Genomic DNA, 19186 nt, shown 5'->3' with positions numbered 1-19186 from the left:
TAGATAATATTATTAAATTATATATAAATCGTCAATTTGATATTCACGTATGTAATTAACGGAAATATAATATGTTAAATTTTTTAGGTATATATATATTTTTTTGATGTAATTATGCTGATACTGAAAAATCATTATCATATATATATATATATATATATATATATATATATATATATATATATTAACTACCAAAATAATGGTAATTAATTTTCTAATTATCAAATTAATTTAACATTCGAAAGATAAAAAATTATTTTAGAAATTTTTAAAAAGAAAAATAGTAATTTTGGTTCTATTTTGAAATGTACGTGTGTATATAATATATTCACGGAAATATACCCAAAATTTTGAAAATAATTTGTAATCTGTAATTCTAGTATATATTGTAAATAAAAAAACAGAGTAAGAAAAAGAAACATTATGGTGGGGGCAATTTGGTTATTTTAATTATTCATTATATTATAATTATATCAAGCAAAAACTTACGAGAACAGTCGTATTTTGTGAAACTGGTATCTTATTTGGGTAACCCAGGAAAAGGTATTACTTTTTATGTTAAAAGTATTATTTTTCATTTTAAATATCGATGAGGTTTACCCATCTCACAGTTAAAGATTTGTGAGACCGTCTTACAAGAAACTAATTCATTATATCAAACGTCATATGTTTTTACCACACTGTAATATTTATCTCAAAATTTCAATTTGTTATCACTAGTAATACAAATTTTCATGTTATGCTATTGTGGCACCCCAAATCTCACCATGTAATCATACAACATGTGATATCATTATATTATTACGTCGTTGAAAAGAAAATTTTTATGCATATGACGTCACATGTTGTATGATTATGTGGCGAGGTTTGGAGCGCCACAGCTATCGTTCAAACCAATCAGTGCATAAACCTATGGTAACTTAAGTGGTTCAAAAAAAATAAAGTTATTAATCACAACTCATTCTATGTTTACTGAAAAAATAAAACTTTTTCTAAACTCAAAAGCCCATTAATATTTATTTCTTAAAATCAAATGTTCATTAATAATTGGATTTGTGCATAACTGATAGTCATTCGATTCAGGAAGTAAAAATGATCTTATACTCGATAAAAATAGATAGAACACGACAATTTGTGATTTTTCATGGCAATTTAATTTATCAAACTAAACATATTATTAATTATTCATTATCACATTATATCTTATTCAATTATTGTAAATAATAACACTACAAGCTATCGTGCAAAATATATCCAAAGTAATCGCAAGGTAAATTAATTTTCAATCACACAAACAGAGGAATCCGACAATCAGCGTGTATCCATGACAATATGCTACAGCCTACAGTTTATGGAAGTATACACTGGTAGATTCAAATCAAACAAAGCCAAAAAGTGCAATCAATATGGCCTAAATTTTCTGGCAGCTCTCATTTCTTGTATCCGCTTTTTATCCTGCTCGAATTTGCTTTGCAGCATCATAATCTCTGCATAAACCACAAAACAATCATGTAAGGGAAATGAGCACGAGTGGCAACAAAATAACACTAGATGAGAAAAAAAGACATGGGTATTCAGGCATTCCTATTACGTAAAGTTATTGATTAAGAATCCATAAACAACCAGCTCAAGGACCTTAGACAGACCAGGATTGCTTAAGGGTGGCGTGTTGGGAGCATATCTCCAGGTTTTTGAGGTTGGTAACAGTGTAACACTTGTGCAGTTAAAATCCACAAAAGCCTCAGATTTAGCAGAAACTAAGTATACTGAGAAAGAAATAAAGCTGATGAATCACATTTCCACGAGTGGATTATACAGACAAAGACTAATACGAAATTCATCTGTGTGTAACATTTGCAACCCGGAAAAAAAATGAAACATCAACATTATTACTGGTCCACCACATTGTTGACATGGATATGCAACCCTTAAATTAAAAGTACCAGGTTCATAAACTACCAAGTAAAAAAATTTTGCAAAAGAATTCAAGCATACCATTTCTGTGGGCTTCCCTTCTCTGGAACCGATAAAAGTCTAAACCAACGTCTTTACTCTTCTTTTTGGCCATCTTATCTAGAACAGCAGCTTGGGCAACAGAACCAACAGCAATTCCACTTTCAGCCTCAGTGGTCTTTTTCCTACCTTTATGATGTACAACAACAGTCCACCCACCTTCTGCTGCTTGGGCTTCCCTTTCCTTTCTTGCCTGCATCGATGGTAAAAGGAAATAGAGTGTCAAGATGCAGAAAAAGGGGAAAAACCAAATACGGGCCAAAAATTAATTGATGAGGTAGGACAATTTATACAAATTTGGCAAGAAAGAAGAATGAGGAAAATCTAAAGACAGACCATAGAGCAAGTTCCTCAGCTTACAAAACAAAAGTGTACTTCAATTAACTTATCTTGACCATATTTTATTTGAAAGATGTTAAAAAAAATTAAAAAATTTGCACTATAAATATTAAATACCTGCTCCTCTTGTGCCTCATGTGCTGTTATGAAGTCATCAATCCTTTCTTGCAGTACCTTAATTCCAGGTCTGGTCTGATGGTATTGCATAACCCATTCTAATCAAAAGACAAAAATGTTTTAACTCAGATCAAGAAGGTTTAAGGAAAACATATTCTCCAAATTGTTTAATAAATTGGACTAGACATTTCTCCTGATACAAGGTACCATACTTTTCATTCCTTTGGAATTGTCCTCATCTCCTGAGGACATCTGATCAACTTCATCATCTGCAACATTTCCTTTCTTCTTAAGCAAATCATCCTGTGACGATTCTTTACCCAGTAACTTTCTCTTTTTTTTCTGTTTTGCAGACATTTTTGGCTTTCCTACCATTAGACAAAACAAATTCCACAATTATTTTTTCCCCGTACTAATACGATAGCATAAAGTCAAGGGTACGCCAGAAAGGCATGGTCGTAATGAAGATTAGTGGCTAGTGCAATCAGTTACCACTAGATTTGAAGCTTCTTGTATCAGCCTCATCAAGTCCTATAGAGTTTGTATCATGATCTTTGCTTTCCAGCTTTGCAGTCAAAGCCATTTCCTCATCTGACAAAATGACAATAACATCGTTTCGCAGTTCGATGTCTATATATGTATGGAGTATTGATACTAATATAGCTTTTTTCGTTATATTTTAGAGACGGAAGTATCGAGTACGAAATCAATCTTGATTTGATCATATTCAAATTATGAGTCCACGTGCTCCAATATCTAACAGGTCCTCGAAATCACACACCCGAAGTGCACAAAACAAGTAGGTCATGATTGACCACCTGTCCACATCCTCAAAAGGCTTAAAAAACACATGAAGCTGTTGAGAATTATAATTCCGGATATGATCATAAGTCGCAATTTTAAGTCAAATGTCGTATTATTTCAAACGAGGGGACATGTATAATTTCCCAATGCAATTGGCCAAAGCCAGCCCAAAAGCCAGGATTCGGCGGATTTCCATCACTCCACAGCCACATCCTAATTTGGACCTGGACACCATTCTGCATGCTACCTAACACTGATATAACTTAGTTGTGTGACTTGGGTCCAGCATTGAGTCCAGAAATATGCAGGGGAGAAAGAGAGAAAAAAAAAAGATGGCTAACATGCATGATTCGTGCGTAAACAAAAAGGACATGCGCACCAAAAATTGAAATTTTAAAAGAAATACAACAATTTGCAACAATCAATACCTATTTCTGCAGACAAGGAGTTTCCCACCTCTGTCTTTTCTTCTTTCCTTTTCTTTTTATTTATCTTTTCCTTAAGTTTCCTGCTTTTCTTTTTATTTATCTTTTCCTTAAGTTTTCTGAGTGAATCAACAGCTTCCATATCTACCTCTGCATATAATGCAGTAATATAAGAGCGAAATTGCTATGATATATGACAAAGAGAGTTTAGTTGAGGTGAAAAAAATGCCAAAAAATTTATACAATCATATCCTTCCATTTTATTTCTTATTTTTACTATAGTTAAGCATATTAGCTTACCAATATAAAACTTGGCCGGCTGCAACTATTGTATCAGATATTCTAAGATATGAAGCCAGATTACATTGGTCATATAATTGCCCAGAATAAATGAACCTGCACCTTCAGTCAGTATTGAACAGCTTCGCCTACCAAGATTTCACAAAAAAAAAAATCGATGAAACCATTAGGCAAACAACAAGAAATTGCAGGACTCCTTTCACATAACACACAACAGACAAAAATTGAAATTTTAAAAGAAATACAACAATTTGCAACAATCAATACCTGTTTCTGCAGAAAGGCTCTGTACTAAAGGTGAGATGGATAGAAGAGAAATTAGGTTTAGCCGATTTGGTTACAACTTACAAACTGTAATCGGATGGATTTGGTTCAATTGTAATTGGTCGGTTCACGGCCTTATTATGTTGGGCTTGTAAAGGTCCTTTCAAAACTGTAAAGCCCAATCCGAATTTCTTCATGATTCCACAAACAAAAATAAAAAAATGCCAAAAAAAATTATACAATCATATTCTTACATTTATTTCTTATTTTTACTAAAGTTGTGCATATTAGCTTACCAATATAAAACTCGGAACTTTTATTTATTTACATAATTTAAGGATAAATAGAGAAAGTGACATATCAATCTCTGTCTTACCCATTTTCGTCACGGCCCTAATCAATTGTCACTATTGAGGCATAATTCCCAAAACAAAATGGACAAAAAAAAATGTATTTTTCAGAATAATTAAAATGGAGTGAATTCCTCTTTTTAAATTGAATGAGACGCTTCCACGAACAAAACGCAATGAATGATATGCCACTTAACATTACATATGACCCATCTTTGTCTCCATTTGTTGCGTTACCATCAAATTTGTTAGAATCCACATCGCTACACAATACATGCCTTTATATTCATTTTATAAATTTTATAATTAGGACATTATCTAGAAGATAATATTAAAATTACACGAAATTTTTTCCCATTTTTTGCGGTCTGAATTGCAGTGATCAATCAATCAGTCTTTAGACAATTAGAGAAAACATGCAATGTTTTACTTGGTAATGTAGTTTCCGAGATGGCAAAAATTTAGTTTTTTTTTTAATCAAGGATTCGATATCGTCTCAAATTTGAAACATCACGAGTTATAACTCCTCATCATAAACCATCGTCCTGCAAAGATATGTATCTTTAATCATAATATATATCCTTTCAAAAAAAAATCATAATATATAAGATATATGTGTGATATCCCATGGATGAGCCCACTACCCCTGGCTCATCCCTAGTCCAAAGGGAAGACATGCCCACCAAGGGCCCTAGCCCAAATGGAAGACAGGCCCACCAAAGGCCCAGGTATTCTCATATAAATACCAGGTTTGAGTGTTCAGTTGGGAGATTCACTATATTGTTTTCAGCAGCACCCTTAGCTGCTCCCCCATATATCCTCAGTCACTGACTTGAGCGTCGGAGGGGCTACGCCAGGACACCCTCCTGGCCCCCTCTTAACGATCTTCTTTGTTATTTCAGGCTCAGGGTAACTTCAAAACCCGCGTCTGGATTAGTGACACTTGCTGGGAGCGGACCCTAAATTTCCCGTGAGTATCACTTGGCGCCGTCTGTGGGAAGTTTGAGTTAAGACGTAGATATGGTAGGTAAGAGAGGGAGTGGAAGAGCTACCTCAGCATCATCACGTCCTCGGAGAGGACCTGAACCATCTCGTGCTGAGACAATACAGGAACAGCCGCATCTTGAGACGAGACAGGAACAACCTCGTCAAGAGACAAGAACCGAGCAGCCCCTTCACGAGGCAAGGGTCGAGCAACCCCGTCCCAATGAGAATGTGGGGAACTTGACCCTAGAACAGTTGGGTCAATTTATCACCCGGATAGTGGATGAGGCCATGAAGAGGAATCAAGAGTCTACGTTTGCAGAAGATCAGACCGCTAGCCAGGAGCGAGAGGAGAATGTGGAGGGAAGTCAGAGTAGGGTGGAGGAGACGCGACCCCGCCCAAGTGAGGAGAATCCGGAGATGGAAGAGATGTGGAGGGAAATACGGACGCTGAGGCAGCAATTGGGAAACAGAGATGCAGCCCCCAAGAAAGGAAGTCCTTTTTCCCTCGCCATTTTGGAAGAGGGGCTTCCTCCAAATTTCCGACAGTCAAATGTTGGAGAATATGATGGACATACGGACCCCGAAGAACACTTGGGGAGGTTTGAGAACACAGCTCTGTTGCATCAGTATTCAGATGGAGTCAAGTGCAGAGTGTTTCTGGGCACTTTGGTGAGGTCAGCCCAGCAATGGTTTAATTCCTTGCCGCCCAACTCCATACGCTCTTTTGAGGATTTCTCAGCTGCTTTCTTGCACCGATTCGCTAGTAGCAAAAGGCACCAAAAAAACTACTTGAGTTTGTTTGTAATGAAACAGCAAGAGGGTGAAACTTTACGGGAGTTTGTCCAGCGCTTCAACAGCGTAGCGTTGGAAATACCAGCGGTCACTCCTGACATCATGATAAGTGCCTTTACCCAGGGACTTAGAGGAGGGGAGTTTTTCAAGTCGCTGGTCAAGAAGCCTCCGTCGAGCTATGATGATCTGTTGGCTCGAGCTGAGAAATATATAAATCTTGAAGATGCCCAGCGGCATAAGAGAATGGAGCAGCGACCTGGGAGGAGTGGAGTTGAGGGAGCGGAGAGAGGAGGAAGGAAGAGGGGCGCAGGGAAAGAGAGAAGATTAAAGCTAGGGACAGAAGACAATTCTCATCACATGTTCCTCTGGATAGGAGTCGTGACGAGGTGACGGAGGTGAGGGAGCCCGAGGAGAGCTGGGAGAAGTCGCAAAGGGCTAAGAGCAGTGCTAGATTGCCTTCGCGGGATAGACGAGAAGGATCCTCATCCAGGAGTCGACAGAGGTCTCGCTCGTCTCCTAGACGTGGTCAAGGCCCTCCATGGATAAATCAGAGGGTCGGGGAGCAGAGAGGGGAAGGTCGAGGTCAAGATGTTCCTCAGGGACCCGTCGAACCGAGGGGGGGAATGAATGAGGATAACCACCCTACGAGAGGAATGATTCATATGATCTCGGGGGGTGCTACTGATGGAAACTCTGGGTAAAGCTCTAAAAGAGGCCTGAGAACGCTTACCACCTTAGAGAATATCTTTACTTCATTTTTGATGTATTTCGTTCCTGAATTTGTCTTACGTTATCAGTTGATATTCAATAAAATCAGGTTCCTCTTTTCAGTTCATGAATGTTGTTGTATTACGAGAGGGAAGGAGAAAAATTTTATTTTCCTACTAAGGCATCGCCTGGTAGAGGAGCAGAGGGCAGGAGAGAAATTTTATTTTCCTACTAAGGCATCGCCTAGTAGAGGAGCAGAGTTAGAGGACGGGGAGAAATTTTATTTTTCTACTAAGGCATCGCCTAGTAGAGGAGCAGAGTTGGGGTGCGGAGAAATTTTATATTCCTGCTAAGGTATCACCTAGCAGAGGAGTTAGAGGGAAGAGGTGGTTGATTTTTATTTTCCTGCTGAGGTGTCACCTAGCAGAGGAGTTAGAAGGTGATGGTGTTGATTTTTATTTTCCTGCTAAGACCTGGCTTAGCAGAGGAGTTAGAAGGTGGAGGTGTTGATTTTTATTTTCCTGTTAAGACCTGGTTTAGCAGAGGAGTTAGAGGGTGGAGGTGTTGATTTTTATATTCCTGCTAAGACCTGGCTTAGCAGAGGAGTTAGAGGGTGGAGGTGTTGATTTTTATTTTCCTGCTCAGGTGTCACCTAGCAGAGGAGTTAGAGCGTGGTGACGTTGATTTTTATTTTCCTGCTAAGACATGGCTTAGGAGAGGAGTTAGAGGGTGGAGGTGTTGATTTTTATTTTCCTGTTAAGACCTGGTTTAGCAGAGGAGTTAGAGGGTGGAGGTGTTGATTTTTATATTCCTGCTAAGACCTGGCTTAGCAGAGGAGTTAGAGGGTGGAGGTGTTGATTTTTATTTTCCTGCTCAGGTGTCACCTAGCAGAGGAGTTAGAGCGTGGTGACGTTGATTTTTATTTTCCTGCTAAGACATGGCTTAGCAGAGGAGTTAGAGGGTGGAGGTGTTGATTTTTATTTTCCTGTTAAGACCTGGTTTAGCAGAGGAGTTAGAGGGTGGAGGTGTTGATTTTTATATTCCTGCTAAGACCTGGCTTAGCAGAGGAGTTAGAGGGTGGATGTGTTGATTTTTATTTTCCTGCTCAGGTGTCACCTAGCAGAGGAGTTAGAGCGTGGTGACGTTGATTTTTATTTTCCTGCTAAGACCTGGCTTAGCAGAGGAGTTAGAGGGTGGAGGTGTTGATTTTTATTTTCCTGCTAAGACCTGGCTTAGCAGAGGAGTTAGAGGGTGGAGGTGTTGATTTTTATATTCCTGCTAAGACCTGGCTTAGCAGAGGAGTTAGAGGGTGGAGGTGTTGATTTTTATTTTCCTGCTCAGGTGTCACCTAGCAGAGGAGTTAGAGCGTGGTGACGTTGATTTTTATTTTCCTGCTAAGACCTGGCTTAGCAGAGGAGTTAGAGGGTGGAGGTGTTGATTTTTATTTTCCTGCTAAGACCTGGCTTAGCAGAGGAGTTAGAGGGTGGAGGTGTTGATTTTTATATTCCTGCTCAGGTGTCACATAGCAGAGGAGTTAGAGCGTGGTGACGTTGATTTTTATTTTCCTATTTGGGCTGAGCCTAGTAGAGGAGACAGAGGGTGAGGAGGTTGAAATTTTATTTTTCCTGCTAAGAACTGTTTTAGCAGAGAAGTCAAGGGTACGGGGAAGTGAAAATTATTTTCCTTCAAAAGCTTAGTGGAGGACCTTGAAGATGGGGGCGATGAGAGCATACTGTGTTAGAAAAATTTATTTCGTTTGTTGACAACGAAAGATGTTTGCCGCTGCTATTACGGGGATCGACCTGTGACAGAAATTAGACAATATGTCGCCAGTGACAGAGGACGAGCATGGCACGGGGCTGGGCGGGTGAGGACTCGGCGTAGGCGCTTGGGCGAGCGTGGCGCTTGGGCGAGAGTGCGGCAGCACGGGCTGGGCGAGAGCGTGGCAGGGCGAGAGCACCTGGGCGCTGGTAGGCGCTGTAGGCGAGAGCTGGGCGTGGCGAGGCGCGCTGCGGGACGAGGCGCGCTGTCGGGCGAGGCGCTGGCTGCGCTGTTGGGAGGGGCGAGACGAGAGTGGGGCGTTGGGGCGTGGGCTAGGCGGGGCGAGGCGAGAGCGAGGAGGGCGGGGCGAGAGCTGGGCGTGGCGTGGCGAGGCGCTGGCTGCGTTGTTGGGCGGGGCGAGACGAGAGTGGGGCGTGGGCTAGGCGGGGCGAGAGCGAGGAGGGCGAGGCGAGATTTGGGCGTGGGCTCGGCGGGGATGGCGATGGGCGAGAGCTGGGCGTGGGCTAGGCGGGACGAGAGCGAGGACGGCGAGGCGAGAGCTGGGAGCGGCGAGGCGGGCTACGGCGAGACGATGAGGGCGAGTGGCTGAGATGAAGGGATGACACGATAAGTGCGAGCGCACGGTGAGGCAAGAGCTCGGGTGTTCACTTGGCGAGGCGAGGGTGAGGCTGGTATCCGGACCAAATCTTTCCCTTCAAAACAGGAAAGCGATTTGATTTATTTCCCAACTTGTGGAGACTAATGAGTAGCAGAGGAAAAGTACACACCTCACACCCGGTAACTCGGGGACAGCACAACTAATCGAACTTCGAACCTACGATTCAGTTCGACTCGGGAGGGGGAGACTGGTGATATCCCATGGATGAGCCCACTACCCCTGGCTCATCCCTAGTCCAAAGGGAAGACATGCCCACCAAGGGCCCTAGCCCAAATGGAAGACAGGCCCACCAAAGGCCCAGGTATTCTCATATAAATACCAGGTTTGAGTGTTCAGTTGGGAGATTCACTATATTGTTTTCAGCAGCACCCTTAGCTGCTCCCCCATATATCCTCAGTCACTGACTTGAGCGTCGGAGGGGCTACGCCAGGACACCCTCCTGGCCCCCTCTTAACGATCTTCTTTGTTATTTCAGGCTCAGGGTAACTTCAAAACCCGCGTCTGGATTAGTGACACTTGCTGGGAGCGGACACTAAATTTCCCGTGAGTATCAATGTGATTTAAGAGGCTTTGGATTCACAATGGTCCATAGCTTCCACTACCACTCGCTGTGCTGTCTGTGAAGAAGCGGACAGTTATGCCCAGCTGTGTTACATCCAACACGGCTAGTCACTCGGGCTTTTTTGTCAATTTCCCCCCGACGAAGCACGCACTTCTTACTTACTGACTGGTCAATTCCCTCCTCTCCATTAGGTTCTCTTTGTTGTTTCGATTTTAATTCTTTTAAATTATTTCTTGTCATGTATACGAAGCAATCTCAAGACGGGGACATCTGCCGCCCGCTCAGCCAATTTCACCGGTATCAAAGTTACAAACTTAACCCGTTGTAGGCCTGCAACCATTTGACGGGAGAACACGTTTTGGTGGATTGAAATATTGTTAATTTAACTCGCTTTTTTAATTTATTTGTCAAACAATTCGACGAATCTAGTTAACCTGCTTTCATTACTCGTTCCACATGGAAATAAAATTTCCAATCGAGTGTCTTGCTAGCAGGTAAACCGAACGGACTCTACTAACTCGAGTTTTCTCGAAGTGCTTGTTTAAACACTCGATATCTTTGTTTTTTTATTACAAGCATTGTCTTTGCTACGGAAAATTTGTGAAATAATTTCGATCAACTATTTAATTAAGAAAATGACAATTTTATATATATTTAAAAATATATCCCATCTTGGCTCACTGTTTTTATATCGTTTTGTTTGGTATTTATAAAATCTATTATTTTATTTTATTTTATCTAGTCACATTTGACCAGTCAACACATGATACTTAGACTTCATTCATTGGCGCAATAAATTACAGCAGTTATCCAACAGAGTCCATAGAAAACTAATAATTTACATTTTTTAGCCAATTTAATAATTACGTTCGGCGCACGGCGAACGCCGTTGCAGATTTACTGACGTCTTTTGCTATTTCTCACTCGACTTTCTTTGCATGGAAGCCTGGGGATTTTCCTTATTGATTTGTAAAACTTTTAACCAATGATATTTCTCAATCTCAATAATACCACAAGTTTTGCAATAAAAAAAAAAAAAATTACATCTCACAACTTATTTTCTCCTACATTATATATATCAATGTTCTAAAAAAGGATGGCTATCTACCACCACCTCGCCTAGCCATTTTAATTAATTTTTACAATATCTATTAATATTATATATCAATATCTTTACAAAAATAATTTATTTTTATTTTTAGTATTAAATCGTTATTTGATATAAGTGGAATAATAAAAAATAATATGATTTTTTTTTTTGGATATTAAATCATTGTTAAGTTTTCCAGGAGATCAATAGCCGTCTAGCGCCTAAGCGACCGCCTCTGTTTGTTTTTAAAAACAGATATATATATTGCATCTAAACATAAATTTTATTATTTTTAAATTAATAATTTTTATAATTTTATTAGGAGAGCTGTTAAAAAAATTTAAAATATAGATAAAGATAGCATTGAAATATTTATATAAAAAAAGCGTATTGTAGAAATAAATTTATTTTTGTCAATTAAAGTTATATAATGAAAGAATAATTGAATCTTTAAATAAGATTTTACCATATAAATTAGTTAGTTAGTTCGAGAGTATCTACTTCAATTATATAGTGAGATATGCCTAAATTTAGGATATTTATTTTTTTAAAAAATTTGATATTTTAATATAATAAAATACTTAAATCATTTCACATTCTTATATTAATTTTTCATATTTGCTAATATATTTTTCCACATTGGATTTTAACCTGATGCGTTGATTAATTTCGTGGCCAATTTTATTTTGACCTGACTACCATTTTATAAAAAAAATCCACTTTTATATATTCCTATTTTATTTTGTATAAATAAGATTTAAACAAACCCTAAGCAGTTGTCCCATATTCTCCATCATTTTTTAATTAGTTTTTTTTTGCTGAAACCACATATTCTCCATTTTTTAAAACTGCATGCATATCTCCATTATTTTATTTTTTAAATATTCGATAACTAAAAATCTTAAGCAAATCTCGAAAATAGAAAACTGAAAAGGGATGAATCCCAACATATCTTGAGATGACATTTGGTTGGGTGATTCTCTGGATAAATTATTAATTAACCATAGTTGGTGTTTTGGCCGATAATTTTAAATTCGAAGTGATGATATCCTCTGCTGTAAATTTAAAATTTTTGTGTGATTTCTTCATAATCATGATCATTTATCAAATAATATAACACAATACAATGTTTAAACTAATATCGAATTCGTTTAAAATTGTAAAACTTGAATTTGGTTACGAATTTATGTTTCTTTAAAGAGTGAGTCTCATGTGAGACAGTCTCACGGATCTTAATCTGTGAGACGGATCAACCCTATCCATATTCACAATAAAAGTAATACTCTTAGCATAAAAAGTAATACTTTTTCATGGATGACCCAAATAAGAGATCTGTCTCACAAATATGACCCATAAAACCGTCTCACACAAGTTTTTGTCTTCTTTAAAAACCACATATGGAACACATTTTTTAGGATAATAATATATCATGCAACCATACCATTGGTCAAAAATCAAATTATGTCTTGAATATATTCTATTTTATTAAAGTTGAGTACATGATAGTAACCACCTAAGACAAAATATCAATTTTTTCTTCCAACTGTACCCTTATATGATACTAATATTATTTTTTGTTTTTTTTTAAAAAAAATTCAATTCATACCTTTTATTTTTATTTTTATTTCAACAATTCAAATATCAATTAGTCTCACGATGTCAAATTTCACTTTAGTCTATCGATAATGATAAAAAAGACTATACACACACGCATCACGTGTGCATAGTAACTAGTATTTATTAATGGTAAAAACTTGTGTGATACAGTCTCACAGTCGTATTTGTTAGACAGATCTCTTATTTGGGTCATCCATGAAAAAGTATTACTTTTTATGCTAAGAGTATTAATTTTTATTTTGAATATGAGTAAAGTTGGCTCGTCTCACATATTAGAATCCGTGAGACGGTCTCACATGAGACTTACTATTAGATGATTTGTACATTTTTTAAATGAAAAAGGAGAAAAAAAATTTAAAGGTAAAAAGAAAGAAAAAGAGAAGCATGTTTGTCTCTACATACAATCATAAAGTTCTCTCCACGCTATAAAAATGCATGGGGCTCAATATACAGTGATTTGAGAAAAGGAGAAGGCGTGGGGGCTTTCTTTTTTAAAAGTTCTTCTCTTTAATTCTTGTAAGAGTATGTGCAACCAACGAGATTTTTATAACACAAAAATTTCATGAGTAGGTCTCTTGTGAGACAGTCTTACGAATTTTTATCAGTGAGACGAGTCAACTGTACCGATATTCACAATAAAAAAATTCATTAATAAAATTAAATACAAAATTTAACGATATAATTGTTGTAAATATCGATGTCGATATATTTATCGTACGTAGTATGATTTTTATAAAAATCACAACAATATATTAAATTGGAAAAGAATTAAACTTCTTCGGTCCCCCACTTTTGCCCGAATTAAGGTTATTTATTTGAAAAAATCCAATGCCTCGCACCAATTAGATACCTTTTGTAATAGTGAAAGTTTTATCGAATTTTGTCTTTTAGAGGTGATATGATTATGATCGGTGTTCCTACAAAATTATTACATTAGTCTCGAGTCATATTGGCAATCATGTGACTCAAATTGGAATTTTTTAATTGCTAAAGAAGCTCTAATGATCAAGTCTAAAAAGGGTTGTTACATGCTAATCTTGATCTATATTATTATAGGAGAACAAATATTATATATAAAGATATCTGCAATACATTTATTTTTTTTGGAAAAAAATATCAAATGAGAAAACTGTATTTGTAGTTTTATATATTTATTTATATGCAATTTGGTTATTTAGGTTGTCAAAATTCAATTTTAGTATTTTTCATTCTATTTTAATTTTTTTCATCTGAAATACTGATGTGACACACCTATGTCGAGAAACACTAAAATTGATGAAAATCTCAAATAGGTAAAATATATAGGACAAAAAAACTGTTTTGCTTTCAAAATATTATAATTTTCAAATGAAAATGTGAGTCAGTCCGTTTCGAGGATGGCTATTTAGAGGGAAAGGAAGATTGTATCATACGCATAACAATTGTTTTACAAATCAAGACTGCATGAATTTGGGCAGCAAAACAAGGATTCCCTTTGTCATGTTCTTGGAAACCTTGCCAAATTCTTTTTTTCTGGTCATGGGAAGGTGGACCTAAGCCATTTCCTAATCTCTAAGCTGCTTTTATCGAGATTCCCATTGTTCTTTTAAAATATGGATTAATTTTTGTAACTTTATTGGATGGCCAAACACAGGGAATGTTGGATTCCCTCCTGTCCTTTGCCATTATTGAGACAGACTGTGTGTGTGTATATATATATATATGATGTATGTATTGAAGTTTCTTTCTTTTTTTAATTATGTAATGTGATATATTTCAACAGCATTTTTATAGTTTTACACAAGCAATATCCTAAACTTCAATATTTCGCTTGTATGTGTATATAGTGGTTTTTGTTAATGAAAATGATTTTCAAGTTCACGCAATATCATTAATTTTTTATAAATAAAGAAGACATGAATTTAAGATTTTATCAGTTTATTTGTTAACGATAAAACTATAAATTAAAATGTATTGATTTCAAATTTATTCGTCCAAATACAATAATTAATTATTGCATAGAGTTCAGATGGATTCCGACAAGGTTATGTTGTACTTATGCGAGAGCATATATCTTTTTCATGTAATCAGATGGCCATTAAGATATTTAACTTATTTCGTGTGGTCAGTACAGTAGTACCTTTCTTTTTTTCTTCTTCTTTGAAAAATCAATTTGAAATCTTGGAGAAAAATATGCTAATTTCGGACTTAAACCAATTGGAAAGAGAGAGGGGAAAGAAAATTTTATGAGTTTCGAAATTCTATACGAAATGCACAGAAGAAGTAGATGTTGGGTGGATAGTATGAATTTTCATGAAAACTACATTAAAATTCAACTATATTTTTTTCTGAAGAAAAAATTCAATTTTTTAGGGGAGAAGAAAAAGAAAGAGAAAGAGAAAGAGGATTGCCTACGGATCGGTAATAACTAATAAGCGTGATTGTGTATTTTTCTTGGTAAATGAACTGGTTCTCTTTAAAAATTTACCCCCATGTTTGGTTAAACTCGAGGTAGTAAAATATTCTTTTTCTTGACAAGTTTATATCCCGTGAGGCCATGACAGACAGACATGCTAGTTCTTTATACAGCACCAAAGCGTAAAAAAACTTTTCTTGAACTGACAAACTGAGAAAAATGAATCGCTGCCATAGAATACAAGTCCCAGTTTTCATCTGTAGATGACTTCATACTACCCAAAAGATAGCCGTTTGAAGGCTTACTCTCAATCGTAATTATTTTTTTTTATCTTCTTGGAGTTCTTGTTGTATCTATTCATCGATGGGAATGAGTAGAGAGAGAGAAGTGGCATTTTTTGCCTTCATTTATCTATCCGTTTGCAGCTCTTCAATGGGTTTGCTCTCTCCCAAAGGTGTGAACTTTGAAGGTAAAAATGGCTATCAAAATTTACATGTTTGGGGCTTTAAATTGAAAAAGACTTTGTTTTCTCATCTGGGCTGTTATATATTTAGTTCAAGCTTTGATGGGGATAAAATCTGCATTGAGGGATCCCCATGGTGTACTTGAAAATTGGGATGGGGATGCAGTTGATCCATGTAGTTGGACTATGGTCACTTGCTCTTCTGAAAGTCTTGTTATTGGAATGTAAGCAGTTCTTCTTTTGATTTCTTCAGTTTCTTGAGGATTTAGAATTGATTTTATAAGAAGATTGACTATATCATGCAGAGGGGCTCCAAGTCAGAATTTGTCTGGTACTTTATCTCCAAGTATTGGGAATTTAACAAATCTTCAGATTATGTAAGTGTAAGAGATGATTCTTGAAGGACTATTTTTTGTCACAAGCTCATGTTTTCCAAAATAAATGTAATGGAATGGGATTTTTGCAGACTTATGCAGAATAATAACATTACAGGACCAATCCCTACCGAACTTGGACGACTCACAAAACTTCAAACACTCGATCTTTCAAGCAACTACTTCAACGGCATCATTCCTACTCCTTTGGGCCACTTGCAAAGCCTTCAATACATGTGAACTTCATCCCCTAAATCACGAATCTGAGATATCAAATTTCGATATGTTTCCATCCTTGAGTCTCACTAGATTTGTTTCAATGGATCAGGAGGCTCAACAACAACAGTCTATCTGGCGAAATTCCGATGTCACTTGCCAATATGACGCAACTTTCTTTACTGTAATTCTTTTCTCAGTCACACTCTTTTGCCACGCAAGGATATAATGCTCTAAAATTCGTGCCATGGTTCTTGTTTCAGGGATTTGTCTTACAATAACTTGAGTGGACCCGTACCCAGATTCCTTTACAAGACATTCAAGTAATTTATTGCCTAATTTAATCTCTTATGTTTTTTGAAATGCAAGTAGATTGTTGAACTTATGGTGTTTCTGCAATCCCTATTTCTGCAGTATAATTGGGAACCCCTCTATATGTGAGACAGGATCAGAACCACAGTGTAGTGGAATAACATTGATTCCTATGTCTATGTCCTTGAACACCACTCAAAGTATGTAAGAAATTAAAATTCTGATTCTTCTTTCTTCTTTATGCCATATTTATCCTGATGTTAGTTTCTATTCTTTCAAGCTGCTCTTACTTCGGCAAAATCAAAACATCGCACTCTCGTCCTCGTGTTTGGAACCAGCCTTGGTTTCCTATGTCTGATAATCCTCGGATTCGGGCTTTTTTTCTGGACCAGACATAGGCATATGCAACCAGAATTCTATGATGTTAATGGTCTGAATACTTGACACGATCTTTCTTATTTAAATTCACGTCTCTAGTTCTTTCTTTGAACTGATATTATGTGCCCACTCAAAATTTCAGACAGACAACATGAGGAAGTTTCACTAGGAAATTTAAGGAGGTTTCAGTTTAGGGAACTGCAAATTGCTACCCACAATTTTAGTAGTAAAAACATTCTGGGGAAAGGTGGATTTGGAAATGTATATAAAGGGTGTCTACAAGATGGAACTGCTGTAGCCGTAAAAAGGCTCAAAGACGGAGGCGCAGCAGGTGGAGAAAGGCAATTTCAGACAGAAGTTGAGATGATTAGCCTAGCAGTTCACCGGAATCTCCTCAAATTGTATGGTTTTTGCATGACGCCAACAGAAAAGCTCCTAGTATACCCTTACATGGCAAATGGAAGCGTTGCTTCGCGTCTCAAAGGTATATTTTCAAATTTATTATAACCCCTTTAGTTTAAACTTTTCTTATGTCGGCAATTTCACCTCAAACAGCGAAACCAGTGTTGGACTGGGCTACAAGAAAGCGGATTGCCTTAGGAGCTTCGAGGGGACTGTTGTATCTCCATGAACAGTGTGATCCAAAGATTATTCACAGAGACGTCAAGGCTGCAAATATACTTCTTGATGGCTATTGCGAGGCAGTGGTGGGAGATTTCGGATTGGCAAAGCTTTTGGATCATCAAGATTCGCATGTCACGACTGCTGTACGTGGCACTGTGGGCCATATAGCCCCCGAGTATCTGTCAACTGGCCAGTCTTCTGAGAAAACAGATGTGTTCGGATTCGGAATCCTTCTTCTTGAACTGATCACAGGACAAAGAGCATTAGAGTTCAGTAAATCGGTCAGTCAGAAAGGAGCGGTTCTTGATTGGGTTAGTAACTTAGTAGACGCATACCTGCCTTGCCCGCTCAAATTCAACTGCATTCATAAGTTCTAACTGTGATTTTCAGGTAAGGATACTTCATCAAGAAAAGAAACTAAATACACTGGTTGATAAAGACTTGAAGAACAACTACGACAGAATTGAGCTAGAAGAAATGGTTAAAGTGGCTCTCTTGTGCACTCAATATCTACCGGGGCTGAGACCCAAAATGTCTGAAGTGGTTCGTATGCTACAAGGAGATGGACTTGCTGAGAGATGGGAAGCATCTCAGAGACTAGAACCAAACAAGTTTAGAAGGCTGGAGCTCTCCTCCTCTGAACGATTTTCCGACCTCACCGATGATTCTTCATTGCTTGCTCAAGCTATGGAGCTCTCTGGTCCGAGGTAAGAAAAATTTGCATGGATGAGTAGTTTTCAAGGGCTTCTCAAATGTGAAGTTTTTATACAAGATACGGCTATAAAATCAAAGTTTTTTAGTTCTTTGTTTGTCATAGCGAACATCCAATCTTCAATAGTATATTTTTTCAGAGTTGGTGTGATTCTCATCGAGAGGGACATTTTATTTTTATTTAAATAATTATGTGATTGATTAGTAAAAGGCATCTGATAAGAGCTTTCAAACTGCAGTAGAGTTAACCTTTTCCTCCTATAATTCAATCCTATCTTCCCAAATCTAATCCAAGATTCATTTGGTTTTACTAAATAAAAAAAGATATTTCGAAATATTCAACAATTATCATTATCTGATCCACAGATAAGAACAAACAAGAGATTACACTCCATCAAGATTCTAGTTTTTTCACCTCAGTGAAATCTCCCACTCAACTCTATAAATTAACGCCTTACACCCATCAATTCCACTGCGCAGTAAATCTTTGAAAGTAACTACACCATAATGGCGGAAAGAACCTCTTCCGTCGTTCTCCTAATTCTCCTATGCCTCTCTGCTTTTCTTTCGGGTGGTCTTAGTGCTACTCATGTCACCCACACCGCCGCCGTGAACAACGGCGCCGTTAAGCGTGCCGATGAAAACAAGAAACCAAGCGCCGTCGGAAAAGAACTAGACTGTTTCTTTGGCTTACCTCATCTATGGCCTCACCCCCCATTGCCCTCCGGTGATTTCAAATGGCCCCCCCATTTGCCTATCACACTCCCACCCCTACCCGCCGGCGGTTTCAAGTGGCCTCCGCATTTTCCTTTCACCCTTCCCCCGCTACCCGCCGGCGGTTTCCAGTGGCCTTCCCATTTCCCTTTCACCCTCCCGCCACTACCCGCCGGTGGATTCCATCCACC

At 37.7% G+C, this 19186-nt stretch overlaps 2 protein-coding genes across 3 annotated transcripts; one reads left to right on the top strand and one right to left on the bottom strand.

Moving 5' to 3' along the window:
• Positions 1–1251: 1251 nt before the first annotated feature.
• On the bottom strand, positions 1252–4327 carry LOC140838195 (uncharacterized). The gene is made up of 8 exons (XM_073204326.1): positions 4266–4327; positions 3999–4126; positions 3702–3848; positions 2962–3060; positions 2682–2837; positions 2470–2567; positions 1996–2206; positions 1252–1487 (listed from the first exon to the last, which is right to left on the bottom strand). Exons 3-8 carry the CDS (start codon positions 3838–3840, stop codon positions 1402–1404), a joined length of 789 nt encoding a protein of 262 aa, XP_073060427.1. The 5' UTR covers positions 3841–3848; positions 3999–4126; positions 4266–4327; the 3' UTR covers positions 1252–1401.
• Positions 4328–15346: 11019 nt separating this feature from the next.
• Positions 15347–18433, top strand: LOC140838194 (protein NSP-INTERACTING KINASE 1-like). 2 transcript variants are annotated; one of them, XM_073204324.1, is made up of 11 exons: positions 15347–15672; positions 15758–15890; positions 15972–16043; positions 16133–16276; positions 16369–16440; positions 16520–16579; positions 16671–16768; positions 16849–16998; positions 17089–17430; positions 17502–17881; positions 17961–18433. In XM_073204324.1, the coding sequence occupies exons 1-11, from the start codon at positions 15567–15569 to the stop codon at positions 18279–18281; spliced, it is 1878 nt and encodes a 625-aa protein (XP_073060425.1). In that variant the 5' UTR covers positions 15347–15566; the 3' UTR covers positions 18282–18433. The 2 variants fall into 2 exon arrangements, with proteins under 2 accessions (XP_073060425.1, XP_073060426.1); XM_073204325.1 differs by lacking the exon at positions 15347–15672 and having other exon boundaries at positions 15830–15890; positions 15972–16049.
• The last annotated feature ends 753 nt before the right edge of the window (positions 18434–19186 follow it).

Source organism: Primulina eburnea, chromosome 8 (assembly GCF_022965805.1).
Source record: "Primulina eburnea isolate SZY01 chromosome 8, ASM2296580v1, whole genome shotgun sequence".
Classification (NCBI taxonomy): Eukaryota; Viridiplantae; Streptophyta; class Magnoliopsida; order Lamiales; family Gesneriaceae; genus Primulina; species Primulina eburnea.
This window is presented reverse-complemented; position numbering and strand designations above follow the sequence as displayed.